The sequence below is a fragment of the Piliocolobus tephrosceles genome, chromosome 14 (genome assembly GCF_002776525.5).
Source record: "Piliocolobus tephrosceles isolate RC106 chromosome 14, ASM277652v3, whole genome shotgun sequence".
NCBI lineage: Eukaryota > Metazoa > Chordata > Mammalia > Primates > Cercopithecidae > Piliocolobus > Piliocolobus tephrosceles.
In genome coordinates, this window is record NC_045447.1 from 107469256 (window position 1) to 107486730 (window position 17475).

Genomic DNA, 17475 nt, shown 5'->3' on the forward strand with positions numbered 1-17475 from the left:
TTTCCTTTATAGTCAAACCCATCTACATTCAAAACTCAGGCCTGTGGCAACCACTATCTGTTCCCCAGTTCTATAATTTTGTCTTTGCAAGAACGTTATGTGTATAAAATCACACAGTATGTAACCTTTTAGGAGTGACGTTTTTCAGTCAGCCTAATTCCTTGGAGTTTCATCCAGGTTGTTGTGTGTACCAAAGTTGATTCCTTTTTATTGTTGAGTAGTATTCCGTGGTATGGATGTACCACAGTGTGTTTATCAGTTCATTCACTGAAGGGTATCTGGATTCTTTCTAGTTTTGGGCTATTATTAATAAAGCTGCTGTAAACATTCGTGTACAGATTTTTGTGTGTAGATGGATTTTTTATTACTTTGGGATAAATACCCAAGAATTTACTTTCTAGGTCATATGACAGTTGCATGTTTGACTTTATATGAAACTGCCAAACTGTTTTCCAGAGTAGTTGTACCATTTTACATTCCTACCAGCAATGTATGAGTGATCAAGTTTCTCTACATCCTCACCAGCATTAGGTTTTATCAGTATTTATTTTAGCCATTAGAGCTATATAGTGGTGTCTTCTGTGGTTTTAATTTGCATTTCGTTAATGGCTAATAATGATAACCTCTTTTCATGTGCTTATCTGCCATCTGTATATTCTCTTTTTACATATCCGTGCATGTCTTTTATCCACTAATTTTTTTTTTTTTACTCTTGAGTTTTAAGAGTTCTTTATATACTCTAGATATTAGATCTTGCTCCGATATGTGGTTTGCAGATACATTCTCCCACTCCGTTAAGTTACCTTTCTTTTTTTTTTTTTTTGAGGCAGAGTCTTGCTCTGTCGCCCGGACTGGAGTGCATTGGCTGGATCTCAGCTCACTGCAAGCTCCGCCTCCCGGGTTTACGCCATTCTCCTGCCTCAGCCTCCCGAGTAGCTGAGACTACAGGCGCCCGCCACCTCGCCCAGCTAGTTTTTGTATTTTTAGTAGAGACGGGGTTTCACCGTGTTAGCCAGGATGGTCTCGATCTCCTGACCTCGTGATCCGCCCGTCTCGGCCTCCCAAAGTGCTGGGATTACAGGCTTGAGCCACCGCGCCCAGATCTTTCTCTGAGAAAAGGTTTTTAATTTTCATGAGGTCCAATTATTCTTTTATGGATTACACTTTTGCTGTCAAGTCTGCAGGACTTTTCATCTATCCTAGTGCCCTGAAGCTATGTGAATGTGTTTGTAGATTCATTGTTGGGTTTCACTGATCTAATATATCTGTCCATCCACCAATACTACCCTGTCATGAATACTGTAGTTATGTAATAGGCCTTAGTATTGGATAGAGTGGTTCTTCCCACTTACCCTCTTTTTCAAGATCATCTTAGATAGGACCTATGACTTTAAATAAGCTTATTTATGTCAACAAAAAATATTACTGGGATTTTGATAAGAATTAAATTTGTAAATCAATTTGAGGAGATTGCCATCTTTGTTGCATCTTCTAATTTATAATCACAATATGTTTCTCTGTTTTTTATATCTTTGATTTCTTTCACCAGAATTTTATAATTTTCAGCATATAGATTTATATTTTTTTAATTATTTAATTATTTATTTATTTATTTATTTTGAGACAGAGTCTTGCTCTGTCACCCAGGCTGGAGTGCAGAGGCACAATCTCGGCTCACTGCAAGCTCTGCCTCTCGGGTTCACGCCATTCTCCTGCCTCAGCCTCCCAAGTAGCTGGGACTACAGGCACCCGCCACCACACCTGGCTAATTTTTTGTATTATTTAATAGAGATGGGGTTTCATCGTGTTAGCCAGGATGGTCTCGATCTCCTGACAGCATGATCCACCCACCTCAGCCTCCCAAAGTGCTGGGATTACAGGCATGAGCCACCGTGCCCGGCCAGATTCATACATGTTTTAAGTTTATACTTAAGTATTTCATTTTCTTTGGGGTGATTTTAACTGGTATTGTGGTTTGTTTGTTTGTTTTGGGATGGAATCTCACTCTGTTACCTAGGATGGGAGTGCAGTGGCATGAACTCAGTTCACTGTAACCTCTGCCTCCCAGGTTCAAGCAATTCTCCTGCCTCAGCCTCCTGAGTAGCTGGGATTAGAGGCACCTGCCACCACACCCATCTAATTTTTGTATTTTTAGCAGAGACACGGTTTTGCCCTGTTGCCCAGGTTGGTCTCAAACTCCTGACTTCAGGTGATCCGCCTGCCTTGGCCTCCCAAAGTACTGGGATTAAAATCATGAGCCACCACACCTGGCCTAGGTATTGTGTTTTTAAATGCAGTTTCCACATGTTTTTTGTTTGTGTATAGAAATGCAATTGATTTTGGTGTGTTGATTTTATGCCTTACTACTTTGCTGAACTCACTTTCCATTCTGGGAAGTTCTTGGTGATTCCTTGGGATTTTCTTACATAAACAATCATGTCTACAAATAAGGACAGTTCTGTTTCCTCTTTTCCAATTCATATGCTGTTATTTTTTTTTCTTGCCTTATCATAGTAGCCTAAAGCTTCTACCAAGCAGAAGTCACAAGAGCAGAATCTTTGCCTTCTTCCTGATCGTAGGGCGAAGGCATTCAGTCTTTTACTCTTCAGTATGATGTTAGCAGTAAGTTTTCCATAACAAGTTGAATTAGTTCCCCTCCATTCTTAACTTGCTGAGAGTTTTTATCATGAGTCGGTGTTGAATTTTTTTTGTCTAATGCTTTTTCTGTGTTAATTGATATGATCATATGATTTTTCTTCTTTAGCCTGTTGGTGTGGTGGATTATATTTATTGATGTTTTAATGTTAAACCAGCCGTACCTGTAATAAATTTCATTTGGTAGTAGTGTATAATTCTTTTTATGCATTGCTGGATTTTATTTGCTCATATTTTGTTGAGGATTTTTTTCCTAAGTTCAGGATTGATGTTGGACTATAGTTTTCTCTTTTTGTACTCTTTATCTGCTTTTGGTATCAGGGTAATGTTAGCCTCATAAAAGGAGGTGGGAAATGTTCCTTCCTCTTCTATTTTCTGGAAGGCATTGTGGAAAATTGGTGCCCATTCTTCTCTAAATGTTTGGTAGCATTCTCCAGTGAGGTCATTTAAGCCAGGAGATTTCTTTTGGGGACCTTTTTGTTTGTTAATTCAATTTATTTAATTTTTATAGAACTGTTCAGGTTGTCTCATTCATCTTGGTTGAGTCTTGGTAGTTGGCAGTGTTCGAGGAGTTGATCCATTTCTTCTAAGTTGTCAAATTTATATCAATGATTTCTAATTTGTTTGTATTAGGTCCTTGTTGTCCTTTAATGGATGCCAGATCTGCAGTGATAGCTCCTGTTTCATTCCTGAAATGAGTGATTTGTGTCTTTTTAAAATTTTTGTCAGTCTTGCCAGATCTGTAGTGATAGCTGTGTTTCATTCCTGATATGGGTGATTTGTGTCTTTTTAAAATTTTTGACAATCTTGCTAGAGGTTTATCAGTTGTTTTTTTTTTTTCACAGAGCTAGCTTCTTGTATCACTGATTTTCACTGTTGTTTTCCTGTTTTTAATCTTACTGATTTATGTTCTTATTTTTATCTGTCCAATGCTTGTTTTGTGTGTGTTTTGCTCTCATTTTTCTAGTTTACTTAGGTTGAAATCTGGATTACTGATTTGAGACCTTTCCTCTCCTCTAACATAAGCATTAAGTGATAGAAATTTCTTACAAATCTCTGCTTTACCAGCGTCTTATATATATTTTGATATATTTTCATTTTGATTCAGTTCTGTGTGTTTTGTAATTTCCTTCGAGACTTCCTATTTGACTTATGATTTATTTATAAGTTTGACGTTTAATTTCCAAGTCTTTGGAGTTTTTCCTGTTTTCTTTGTGTTGTCGATTTCTAGTTTGATTTCGTTGTGGGCAGAGAACATTCTCTGTATGATTCCAGTTATTCTAGGAATCAGTGCCAAGACACATTATAATTAAAGTCCTTATTGGAAATTTTCAGCATATCATTTATCTCCATTTTAATGTCTGTTGATTGTTTCTTCTGATTCAAGTTGTGATTTTCCTAATTATCGGTATGACAAGTGATTTTCAGCTGTATTCTGTACCTTTTAGGTCCCTTTTTTTCTTGCTTGTCAGGCAGTCTTCCTGTTGAAGAATTGCCCAGGAGCCAGGTGAATGTATATGCCCAGCTCCCTGTTCAGCCTTACTGACACCACCCCAACAAAAGTTGGGTGATTAGAAACACTGCCTCAGTCCAGATGACGAGGTGGATTTCACCTCTCTCACCAGTTCTCTTTGACATCTTTGTAGCGAAAGCGGGGCATTGCCTTGCACTGTCATTTTGCCTTTTAGTCGGGGGGATAAGATCAGCAACATGAGAAAAAACAAATATGGACCCCACTGCCACCTAGGAAGAAGTGGAAGCAACTCACGCTGCTTTGTTTCTGCGAGGTGTGACTGAAGCTCATTCCTGGCTGGGCCCTGTGGTCCTCAGGGGAGGACAAGGTGGGAAGTGTAATGCCAACCCTCCCACCTCCCACCACCTCTTTCCTCCTCATACCAGGTGGAGTTGGGGGTTCAGCTCCCTACTGGACCCCACTGACACCAGGGGATTGGGAAATGGGAATGTTGACTATCCTGCTTCACATCCCATCATTCTGCTTCATTGATGGCAAATGAGTGAGAAGGCTCCACTCCCCTTGAAGCTCCCCTGTTGCTTGGGGCAGTGGCGGCAGGTACATGAATACAAACTAGCCTTTCCTCCCACTACACTGTTCAGTCTTGTTGACACCAATTGAATGTGGAGGTTTGTCTCCCTACTGGGCCTCGCTAAGATTAAAGTTTGGGGGAAAGTAGAGGGTTTACAGGCCCCCACTTGCACAGCTTTGTTCAGTATCCTTGATGATAGATAAGAACGAAGGTTCAAGTCCCCACTGGGTCCCACTGACGTAGAGGCAGGTGGTGAGCCTGGTGTTGACTAATCCACTTCAAACCCCACTGTTAAGACTGGTTGCTGCTGCGTGAGGCGCAGCTCACAGATAGACCCCAATGACACCAGCCTGTCAGGGGAACTGAAGCACTGCCCATTTCTACCTGATGGGGGGAAATCATCTTTCTCCTCAGGTCACCACCACCACCCAGCAGGGGAATCAGAGTGCCGCCTGCTTTTTCCAGTTGGGGTATGGAAAATTAGCTCCCTGATCAGCCCCAAAACCACCCAGTGGGGGAATCAGAGCACCACATGGTCCTTCTAGACACAGTAGAAGATGAGATCCATGTTTATCCCTCTGACACCACCTGATGGGAGAAGTAGATTGATTCCACTTCTGCAGAGCAGGAGTGTTTGATAGATGATCAGCTCCCTCTCCATCCTCTCTGAAACTGGGGCTTGGAAGACAATATGGCGTTTTTAACTGGAGTAGCATGGGTATTGCCAAAAATATATTCAGTTGTTAGGTCACATTTTCCACAGACCTTTGGCAAAGGGGGACAGGGTTTTCTTATAGCTTGTTCTGAGTTGAAGGCTTCTGCAGCACCCTGTTGGGGATATATGGGAGGCAGTAAAGAATCCCAGGTAGCTCACAGCCATGTTGTTCCTCAAGTCCTGAGATCCTTAGACAGTCTCTCCCTCTCAGTGTCTTCCTATGTTTATCTGTTCTATTGTGTCCAGAGTTTCTAAGTCGTGAGGATGAGGAATGGGGCAACTCTACCTGGACAGAACCAGAAGTCTGCCTAGTAGCTTTTTGCTTTATTGAGGAAAGGAGAGCAGGAAGGAGGAAGGAAGGGAGAATTTCCTTTAACTTCTTTGAGGTGTAATTATCAATAATTCACCCATTTAAAGTACCAACCCAGTATTTTTAGAACATTCAAAGAGCTATGTAACCAGCACCACAGTCAGTTTTGGAATATCATCTTTGGATATCATCCCAAAAAGAAACCTTGTGCTTTTTTGTTTTGTTTTGTTTTGTGTTTTGTGTGTGTGTGTGTATTTTGGTTTTTTTTTTTTTTTTGGACGGAATTTCACTCTTGTTGCCCAAGCTACAGTGCAGTGGCACGATCTCGGCTCACTGCAACCTCTGCCTCCCAGGTTCAAGCAGTTCTTCTGCCTCAGCCTCTCAAGTAGCTGGGATTACAGGCTCATGCTACCGCACCCAGCTAATTTTGTATTTTTATTAGAGACAGGTTTCACCATGTTGGTCAGGTTGGCTGGTCTCGAACTCCCGATCTCAGGTGATCCACCTGCCTCAGCCTCCCAAAGTGCTGGGATTATAGGCGTGAGCCACTACACCCAGCCACTTTGTACTCTTTAGCGAGCATCGGCTGCCATTTGTTCTTTCCCTCCTCCCTAGCCCCAGGAGCCATCAGACTACTTTCTGTCTCTATAGATTTCATTTTTTCTGGGCATTTCGTATAAATGGAACCATATAAATATGTGGTCTTTTGTGATTGGCTTTTTTCACTTAGCATAATGTTTTCAAGGTTCATCCATGTTGTAGCATGTGTCAGTGCTGCTTCCTTTTTATGACTGAATAATTGTTCATTGTGTAGATATACCACATTCCATTTATCTATTCTCCTGAAGGGCATTTGGACTCTTTTCACTTTTTGGCTATTATGAGTAATAATAAAACCTGAGTTTTTATGTGGACATATGTTTTCATTTTTCTTGGGTATTTACCTAGGAGGAAAGAACTGGATCATTTGGTAACTCTGTTTAATCATTTGAGGAACTGCCAGATCATTTTCCAAAGTGTTTGCTTCATTCTGTATACCCACCAGCAGTAGATAAGGGCTCTCATTTTTTTTTACATCCTCATTGATACTTGTTATTATCAGACATTTGATTGTAGCCATCCTAGTAGGTATGAAGTGGTATTTCATCGTAATTTTAATATGCATTTCCCTAATGACTAGTGATGTTGAGCATCTTTTCAAGTATTTATTGAAACTTTTTACATCTTTTTTGGAGAAATGCCCACTCAAAGTATTTGCCCTTTTTAAATTATTGAGATATAAGTCACATACCATAAAATTGATCCTTTTAAAGTAGTCATTGGTTTTTAGTACATACTTAAGGCTGTGCAGTCATGAACACTATTTAAATCCAGAATATTTTCATCAGACCAAAAAGAAATGTTCTACCAATTAGCACTTCCGAATACGGAGGAATAAGCAAACTCAGTTTCTCCCGCTACACTCTCATAACACGTTTCTGACACCAGATGTGTGGGATTTTTTCCACACACCAAACAAGCAATAAATTATGCAGGGGACTCCAGATGGGTGTCCTCCAATGTAATTCCGACATTATCTACCTAGAGATAGCGTCAGATCCCACAGGTTGAGGGCTCAGTCTTATAAGATTGCCTCCTACTTCTGATGCCTGTCACAAGCCCCAGTTTGTTTAACCTGTGCTTCTGACTGACTGGCTATAAACTGGGGTTCCCACACCCCTCTCTTTGGATTTCATTAATTTGCTATAGTGGCTCACAGTACTCTAGGAAACACACTTACCAATTTATTATAAAGGCTGTTACCAAGGATGGAGATGAAGAGATACATAAGGGTGAGGTATGGTGGACGAGGCACAGAGCATCCATGCTGACCCCAAGTGTGCCACCCTCCGGCAGCCTCCATGTTTTCAGCTCTTTGAACCCTGACCTTCTGAGCTTTTATTAAGGCTTCATCACATGGCATGATTGACTGAACCACTGGCCATTGTTGATCAAGTTAACCTTCAACCCTCTCCCCTCCCCAGAAGCTGGATTTGGTGCTGAAAGTCCCAACACCGTAATCCTACCTTGGTCTTTCCAATGGCCAGCCCCCATCCTGAAGCTGTGTAGGGACTGACAGCTACTAGTCAACTTATTAACATATAAAAAGATATCACCTTGGAGATTCCAAGGATTTCGGGAATTATATGCCAAGAAACAGGGACCAAGACCAAACGTGTATTTCACAATATCCCAACAGTCAGTTCCCATTCCACTTTCACCCTAGTCCCCCTGGCAAACACTATATCTACTTTCTGTCCCTGTCAATTTGCCTCCTTGGGACATTTCATTTAAATACATACTGTCTGTTGTAATTTGCCGGTGTCCTTTCTTTCACATGGATTCACATTAGTCTTGGATAACTTGCTTTTAATCTGAAGAACCTCCTTTATATTTCTTATAAGCTGAGTCTGCTAGCAACAAATTCTCTGCTTTTTGTTTACCTGGGAATTCCTTTATTTCCCCTTCATTTTTGACAGATAATCTTGCTGCATGTAAGATTCTTGATTGACAGTTTAATATTTAGCACTTTGAATAGGTCATTCCTCTACTTTCTGGTCTCCATGGTTTCTGATGAGAAGTAAACTATTAATCTTTTTGAGGTTTCTTTGTACACAAGGAATCATTTTTCTGTTTGAGCATTTTTACTGTGATGTGTTTTAACATGGATCTATTTGTGTATATCCTACTTAGAGTTTGTTGAACTTCTTGGATGTGTGGATTAATGTTTTTCATCAGATTTGGGAAGCTTTGAGCCATTATTTCTAAAAGTTTTTTCCACTCCTCTCTAAACTCTCTTTCTGTTCACTTATGAGGTGTATGTTGGTTCACTTCGTGGTATTCCACATTTCTGTGAGGCTCTGTTCATTTTTTATTTTCTGTGTTTTTCAGAGTGCATAATTTCTATCAGTCTATCTTCAGGTTCTCTAATTCTTCCTTCTGCCACTGCAAATCTTCTGTTGAGCTCCCCAAGTGAATTTTTCATTGTTTTTGTACTTTTTAACTTCTGAATTTCCATTTGCTTCCTTTTTATAATTCCCATCTCTTTATTGGTGTTCTCTGTCTGATGAAACGGTGTCATCATAGCTTCTTTTACTTCTTTAAACATGGGTCCCTTTAGGACTTTAAGCATATTTGTAACAGCTGCTTTGAAGGCTTTGGTATATCCGATGCCTGGCCCCTCCGCCGGAGAGTGTCTATTGACTGTGCTTTTCTCTGTGTATGGGTCATACTTTTTTCTTTCTTTCCATGTCTCATACTTTTTATTGAAAACTGGACATTTTAGGTAATATTTTTTAGCACCTCTAGATACTCTTCCCTCCCCGGGCTTGTTTTTGTTATTTGCTTGTCTATTTGGTTAGAGACTTGGCTAGACTATCTTAGTGATGGACTAAGTCTTTTTTTCTTCATAGTTTGAAGCCTCTGATGTGACTCCTAAGAGGGCATGGCCTTGGCCAAGCAAACACAGTCACCCTGAGAAGACAATGTTTTTTTTTAGCAGGGCACTCTTTCTGTCTTCCACGCATCTCTCTGTTATGCTGTCTCTCTCAGTTGTTAGCACACCAGCTGTTGGGTTCCACTAATTACCTGCTGATCACTCTGTTGAAAGCCCTGGGTCGTCTGTTGCCCTACCATCTGATTTAATTAAGTTTGGGTGGTGGCCGTTTTTGAGGTTAGTCTTGAGGTTTGCTTATACTCCATGAGAAGGCTTAGTTGTCTCTTTCCTTGGTTCTCTCTGGCAAGCTTGTGTGACTACAGTTCAGCTTATTGCTCTCATGAAGCCATGAGGCTACTCATTAATAACTGCTTAACCAAAGCCTCCATTGTTGTTGAAAGCATCCTAGGCTTGAGCTTCCCCATGCTGTGTTTCAGGTAAAGATAGTTTTGTAGGTGGAAAGCTTCAGAATTCTCTGTTTTTAAGGCCTGCTTCTCCTTCTGGATGAAGTCTACTAGCCATGTCTCTGGAGCTTGAGGCAGGGACAACAGCCCACTTCTCTGAGTGATCCCCCTGTTTTGCAAGGTGAGCAGGAATAATAGCTTCTGGTCTTCTTGGCTTGCCTAAGTGTGGAATCTTTGACCTACAGATGGGGTGGAGCAGGGGCACTTGGGAGAAGCCAACCAGGGTGAGGAGGAAATCCATATGGGAGGGCAGACCAGCAGTGATGAAGCCTGTGCCAGATGACACCTGTGTGGGAGAGTGACCTGGCCCGGGGTGTTAGAACGTTCCCAGGCATCAGAACATGGGTCAGGTTGGGAGGGCTCCGTATGGCAGGGTGACCCTACATGGAATATTGGAACATAGGCAGAGTGAGGAGAGCATCTACCCAGGTGGGTGGCGGCAGCAGCTTGGCATATGTGTTAAAGTCCAGATGGGACGAGAGAGGCATCCACATGGAGGAGGGAGCAGTGGCAGTGATAGGAGACTGGTTACATGTAGGCAGCTTGGTCACTTAGGTAAATATATTAAAGATTATGGTAGGCCGGGCGCGGTGGCTCAAGCCTGTAATCCCAGCACTTTGGGAGGCCAAGACGGGCAGATCACGAGGTCAGGAGATCAAGACCATCCTGGCTAACACGGTGAAACCCCGTCTCTACTAAAAATACAAAAATCTAGCCGGGCGAGGTGGCGGGCGCCTGTAGTCCCAGCTACTCGGAAGGCTGAGGCAGGAGAATGGCATAAACCCGGGAGGCGGAGCTTGTAGTGAGCCGAGATCCGGCCACTGCACCCCAACCTGGGCGACAGAGCGAGACTCTTGTCTCAAAAAAAAAAAAAAAAAAAAAAGATTATGGTACCCAGGCTTCTCACAGAGTTATAATTATAGGTACAGTTATGGAAAGGGTGGAAATTAGAGGAACTCTGTGGTGTTGGTTTGGAATTGGTAGTATCAGGGTAAACTCTTGGTTTTTCCATATGTATATATGCCTACATACGGAAGTAAATAGAGATGTAAAGTGTGGTAATGTGTGTGCTTGTGCATAATGTCCATATGCTTTAGCTCTGTCCAGTGAGAGGGCTGGCAGCAGTAACACTCTAATAGCAATGGACATGCCTAACACACAGACATCAGTTTCTAGATATCATTTTTTATTAATAAATGCAAGGGCTTCTGAGTCTAATCACGAAGAAACAGCTTGCCCAAATTGAGAGAGATTACTACAAAGTAACTGGCCTATACTCTTCAAAAGCATCAAGGTCATCAAAGTCGAGAAAAGACTGAGGAACTTGTTCTAGTGTGAAATAGGTGAAAGAAACAGGACAACTACATACAACATGTCCTTTTACTGTAAGGAACATTTTTGGAGTAATCGGTGAAGCTGAGGTCTGAGCAACAGAGGGCAGGTAGTAATATCTCAACCATAATTTTCTGATTTGGGGTAATTTTCAAGAATATCTTTGTGGGAACTATACACTAAATTATTTGGCGTAATAGGGCAGTATTTCTACAAGTTATTCTAAAAAAATTCAAGGAAAAGTATTCTTTTTTTTTTTTTTTTTTTTTTTTTTGAGACAGTCTTGCTCTGTTGCCCAGACTAGAATGCAGTGATGCAATCTCAGCTCACTGCAACCTCTGCCTTCCGGGTGCAAGCAATTCTCCTGCCTCAGCCTCCCAAGTAGCTGGAACTATAGACACATGCCACCACACCTAGCTCATTTTTGTATTTTTAGTAGAGACTGGGTTTCACCATGTTGGCCAGATGGGTCTCTAACTCCTGACCTCAGGTGATCTGCCCTCCTCAGCCTCCCAAAGTGCTGGGATTACAGGCATGAGCCACCATGCCCAGCCAAGGAAAAATATTATTTGTGCTCTTTTGTACCTTTTCTGTAAGTTTGGCATTGATTCAAAGTAAAAAAATAAAATATTCTAAAAAATGTATGGGCCAGGCATGGTGGCAGGCACCTGTCTTACTGCCTACCAAAGAGGCTGAGGCAGGAGGATTGTTTGAGCCCAGGAATTCAAGGCTGCAGTAAGCTATGATCACATCACTGCTCTCTAACCTGTGTGACAGAGCAAGGTGCTGTCTTAAAAAATTTTTTTTATTAAAACTGAAGTGTTCAATTGTGTTGTATGCTGCTGTACAGCCAAGTAGAAGCTCTAAAGAGTCCACCTTGAGATAGATGATCAGAGACCATAGCAAGAGCGGTTTGATTTGAGAGTGGAGGCAGAGGCCAGAGCTGAGTAGGCTGAGGATGAGACCTGTGACATGTGGAGTTGGCAGGTGTAGTCACCTTGGTTTGGAGGTTTAGCTATGAAGGGGAGAGAAGAAGGGCCCGCAGAAGAAGGGAAATTATAGTGAAAGATCTGGAAACAATTACATATACCTGGGAATGTTTGAAACACAGAAATAGGGAAAGTCTTGGATAAGTTCTATCTTCGGATATTTGAAAAGTTCTGTCTTTGGATATTTGAAAATCTTTCAAGACAAAGAGATGCTTTATTCTTTATTTTTAGTGGGTAGAACCAGAACCAAGGTTTATAGAATGGATTTTAACTCAGCACTAGAGAATATTTGAAGCCCAGTGTGGTGGCAGGCATCTGTAGTCCCAGCTACTCAAGAGGCTGAGGCAGGAGGAGCCCCTGAGCCCAAAAGTTTAAGTCCAGCCTAGACAACAAAGTGAGATCCCCATCTCTAAAGACGGAAAGAAAGAAAACATTTGAGCTGTCTAACAGTGGAATAGTCAGTTCCCTTGTGCAAAGTGAGCCTCTTGTCACAAAAAGCGGAGAGTACGAGGCTGGAAATTCAGCTGTACAGCAAATTCCTGGAAGTGACTCCTCCGTGGACTTAAGAATGCGGATAGGTGGGCCTCCCACACCCACCAGGCACCCACTGCATTCTCAGCCTATTGTTCTATGACTTTAGGAAGTAATGAGCCCTTTCTGAAATCTTGAGTATAGAAGGAAATTACCAGTTCTTGGTGTTCTAGATCTCACTTTTCAGTGTTTTACCTGCCCACTTGCAGAAATTAAGGAAGAAAAGACTCAGTACTCACTGGTACATTTTACTGGGTTTCTTTGTTGTGTTTATTGTGACTGACTTCATATTTGTCATGATCAGTATCTCATTTGGTTCCTTAAATATTATTCTAAGTTTGGTTCTCGTGTCCAGAGGTGAGTACATTTCTCTTCATCTGCCACATCAATGCAAGGTATATTCACAACACCTCATTGTTGGGAACACTGAGCAAGCATGCAGAAAGGACTGCTTTCACCTTGCAGAATCCTGTTTGCATTAGGCTTGACTTCCTTAGACATTGACACAGGGTCACTGACTGTACAGTAACTGGGGTCAGCTCAGTCATTTTGTGTTTACTTGAGGTCAACCCAGGTCTCAAGATTTCACCACAGAGATTATTCTTGAGGTGATCTATAAACCATCCCTTCCTTAGCTTGGTCTAAATAAGTCCTACCCCTACCCCTTATCTAATGAAATTAGTGTTCATTTTTAGTGTAGTTGAAAGCAGTTACTTTTGACTTTTCTCTGTAGATGTCCTCAGATACTGGTTCTCCAGGCCATGGACTTGTCTCTGCAAAGCTCACCAGTCTTGTCTCTCAAGAGCTAAGTTAACATTCTGAGTGCCACACACTCAGAAGCACAGACTTGCCCAGAAATATTCTTAGACTCCCTCTTACTCAGATAACAAATACACAACTCCTTAGTTTGAGCATTTAGGGCCTCCTGCTGATAAGTTCATGTTCCTGTCATGCAGAGCTCTGTGCAACTGCTGTTTCTGTGTTGCCCTTAGGGTCCTGAGGGCCTTGCCTAGAATAATCCTCATGTAATTCCTCCGACAGGAAAGCTGTGCTTTCTTCCATGGCTGTATTCTAAATAGCAAAGGCATAATACTACACATAGAGTAGGAATTTGAACACCAAACTGGAATTCTGTGTCACTGTCTTATTTGACAAAAGTGCACATTATTGGGGAGATGGGGGTGGCATTTTAAAAGGAGCTTGGTGTAGCATTAGTAATCGTTAAAAGAAAAGAAAATAGCCTTATCTGTGGCAGTACAGTAGTTTGTTTCTGTGCACACACATCTGAAATACCATTTGTGTAGAGAGAGCGAGCAAGCGAGGGCGCAGCGTGACATTAACAAGGGAGGAGGCGGACAATGAGTACATTAGCGGTTGTTGCACTTTCTGTTTTCTTTATATCCTTTATCTTCAAGTTGCAACCTCCCCCTCATCTAGTTCCTTTAAAAATGTGATACTTAGTGAGTTTTCTTTATATGCCTCTGCCAAGACATTATTGAAGCTTCTTTTTTCCTTCACTGCAACAAAAGGCGGAGAATGATGTTTTGAGTTTTTGAGAAGCATGGCTACTATAACTGTCCAACAGAGGCATAACTAAGAATTGGGTTTTCATATTCTGAAAATGAACACTTGAAGTTAAATGTCTTCTGATGATATATCATCTCTAAAAATAGATTTTTTAATCCAATATTTCTTTAATAGTTTTACCAAGAAAAAATAGAAGTGGTTTTGGTTATGAAAAACTGGATGATATTTTGATAATGTTGTAAGGTATCCAGCATATTCCACTTTATTACAATTAACTTTTTTCTACACTATTCAAACGAGGAGTAGAAAGGTAATTTTTTTCAAAATATCCAGAGACAGGTTGTGAAAGGAATAACAGAATTTAAGCCTTTTAACATGTATTTAAAAGACAGTTTTTGCATCATGAAGACAGTTTTCTAAATTCACTGCAATATTTTGGGGAGTAATTCTTTGAGTGGTTAGATATTTTAAGTGCATTTGAGAAACAAAATTTAGTAATCAATATATTTAAAATTTATATTATTATTCCCTATATTTGAACAATTTGTCCAAAATGCAGTCTGTTCATATTGGATTTTGCCTGTTCAGATCTAAGTGGGAATCAGTAGTTTCTTTGTTCGTCGCCATGGAAACCAGTCAGCCAATCGGAATGGCTCTTAGATCATACAGAACGATGCAATGCTCCCTGCTCTCAGTGAAAGTTCCTTACTGAGTAAGTGGGGCTGACTCTTCCCTGCCTCTGGTTCTTGCCTCCCAGTGCCATGCAGGTGCAGGATGCAACCAGGCGGCCCTCAGCCGTGCACTTCCTCAGCTCCTTTCTCCAGGGCCGCCGGCACTCCACCTCAGACCCAGTACTGCGGCTGCAGCAGGCCCGGCGGGGCTCTGGCTTGGGCTCCGGCTCTGCCACGAAGCTTCTGTCCTCGTCCTCTCTCCAGGTGATGGTGGCTGTTTCCTCAGTCAACCATGCAGAGGGAAACCCAACTTTCCCCGAAAGAAAAAGTAAAGGTCTCTTTCTTCTCGTAGATTGCCATACCTTTGTATGTAAGTTTGAGGAATGGGAATCGGCTGTGTTGTGCTTATACCTTTTTAAATATTGGAAGTTTATTCTATATTATACTTTTTGCTGTCTGTTATGCTAAGTATTTTGGTGAATATATAAGAGGATATAAAATGATCAAATGTTTTGTTTTTTTTATTAAAAATATAGGTTTGAACAAAACTCATTCTCTTGTAAAACATCTGCTTTTACAGTTTCTTCCTCCTAATTGCCGGTATGTGTGGAGATTATTATATGTGAAAGCTGTTTTACGTTAAGAGATATATGTCACTTTGACGGGGAAACAGTTTTGTTTTCTTGACAAGATGAAGGCGATTTTGCACTGGCTTGTCATCTGCCATCCTGAGATAAAATGGAAGCTGTTTCCCATGTTACAATTTCATTTGGAGAGTGGAATTTTGAATTTTCCTTTCCTTACATGTTCTAGGAAATTTAGAACGTCCAACACCAAAGTACACAAAAGTAGGAGAGCGTTTACGGCATGTCATTCCTGGACACATGGCGTGTTCCATGGCGTGTGGTGGTAGAGCTTGCAAGTATGAGAATCCAGCCCGCTGGAGTGAGCAGGAACAAGCCATTAAGGGGGTTTACTCATCCTGGTGAGTGATCCTGTTGGTCTTTCATAGCTCTGTTGGATACAGGAAAGAGGCTCTGTGTGAGCCAGGAGCCCTGAAGTGTGGGAGGAGCAGTATGGGACTTTGAAGTCAGGACCTCACTTTGCCAGTCAGGTCTGGCTTTGCCCTAGCTTTGTGTTCTTGGCCTATTGACCCTCAGTTTCTTTATCTGTAAGGTGGAAATAATAAAACCAAAACCATAGGGATTTTTTTAAGTAAGTGAAATGATATATATAAAGTGTATTAAGAAATGGATAATTAGATAGCACTTAAATTTCAGAAATGTTTAGAAATCATAAAACTGTTCAGCTATAAATTTGAGAAAATTATGAGATACATGTGGAATTTTTCAGTTTCATGCAAGTAAGCTTTAGCTTTTATGTTATTCCTATATTCTATATGAAAAGTCACATTTTCATACAAATACCATTCAGTCTACCCTAATAAAAGTGGTACAAGTTGTCAGCTCGGTAGAAAACAGAAGATATTTGCTTTTTTTATGGTGTGTAAGTGCAATTAATATTGTTCTTTAATCGTACTGCTTTTTAATAAACAGTAAACTAGTCAAATACAGCTTTTTGATGTAACATCTGAAAAATTCTGATAAATCACATTTGAAGCATACTTAGAGGAATTCACTGTTAATTCTAATAGTGAATCATTTTATACATCAAGAACCCATTTTTAAATTAGATATTTTTCAACTGGCTTATCCACCTTACAACCTGTACTTTTTCATATTGGATTTGCTCAGTACATCTGTAGTGATATAATCTGGGGTCCACTGTCATTATTGTTCGCCACAGGTCATATTCTGGTCCATCACTATCATACTAATAGTATGAAGAAGGAAACATTCATAGTCCGACAAGAAGATTTCTAATAATGTAGCTTAGGTCATTTGTGTATTTTTGCTTTATTGCTGACTAAATCCTGCGAGTCTTTTTCACCTGGGTCCCATGTTAAACCACATGCCTTCTTTCAGAGGGAAAGGTGTCATTTTGGATCCTGTCCTGCCAGTCTGTGTTATTCCCCTGAGATTCATATGACCCACAGCTTCCAACAGACTTACCTTATATATCTCATCACGCCACTAATGAGAAATTTGAACAGAACAGAGTGAAGCCAGAGTCCAGAGGCCTGACAAGAGTAATGTCATTTATTGGGCATCTGCCCACTCATTCATTCAGTAAATATCCATTTGGCTGTAGGCCAGTAAGTGTGCTAGATGCTTTCATACTAATATCGTTTATCGTCGTAAAACTCTTGTGAGCTGTTAATGCCATTTTATCGATGAAAGAATTGAGTTCCAGAGAGACCAAGTAATTTGCCAGCAAGCTAGAAAGTAGAAAAGCCAGCATTTGAAACCAAGCCCGACTGACTCTGGAACCCATATTTGTCGCCAGATTACAGTAACTCAGTATTTATTCATAACTGCATGTCAGGATTTGTGCCAAAGGCTTTACATCCACATCATATTGAATTCTCACACCAACCCTGTGAGAGAGGCATTATTATCCCCATTTAACACCTTAGGTAACTAAGATTCAGATATTTGAATAACTAAAAATATCTCCCAGTTGTCCCTCCTCTTATAAGTCACTACCCATTGAGAACAATCCAGACTGTTACCTTCGCCACCAGCTGGGTTTTCTCCATCATGTCCACTAGAATCTCTTGAGAGTCCTTGAAAATACTTTGCTGGAATCCACAAATAATTTATGTCCTGGAATTTTTTCCAGGGATTTAAGAAGCTGGAGT

At 40.9% G+C, this 17475-nt stretch overlaps 1 protein-coding gene across 5 annotated transcripts in view; it reads left to right on the plus strand.

Annotated features, from left to right (window-relative positions):
- Positions 1-17475, plus strand: part of PTPDC1 (protein tyrosine phosphatase domain containing 1) — a 134284-nt gene that overhangs the window by 49435 nt on the left and 67374 nt on the right. For all 5 annotated transcript variants that reach the window (XM_023187798.2, XM_023187797.2, XM_023187799.2 and 2 more), the window contains exon 3: positions 15528-15699. In XM_023187798.2, the coding sequence (XP_023043566.1) occupies positions 15528-15699 (172 nt within the window). The remainder of the gene's footprint in view (positions 1-15527; positions 15700-17475) is intronic.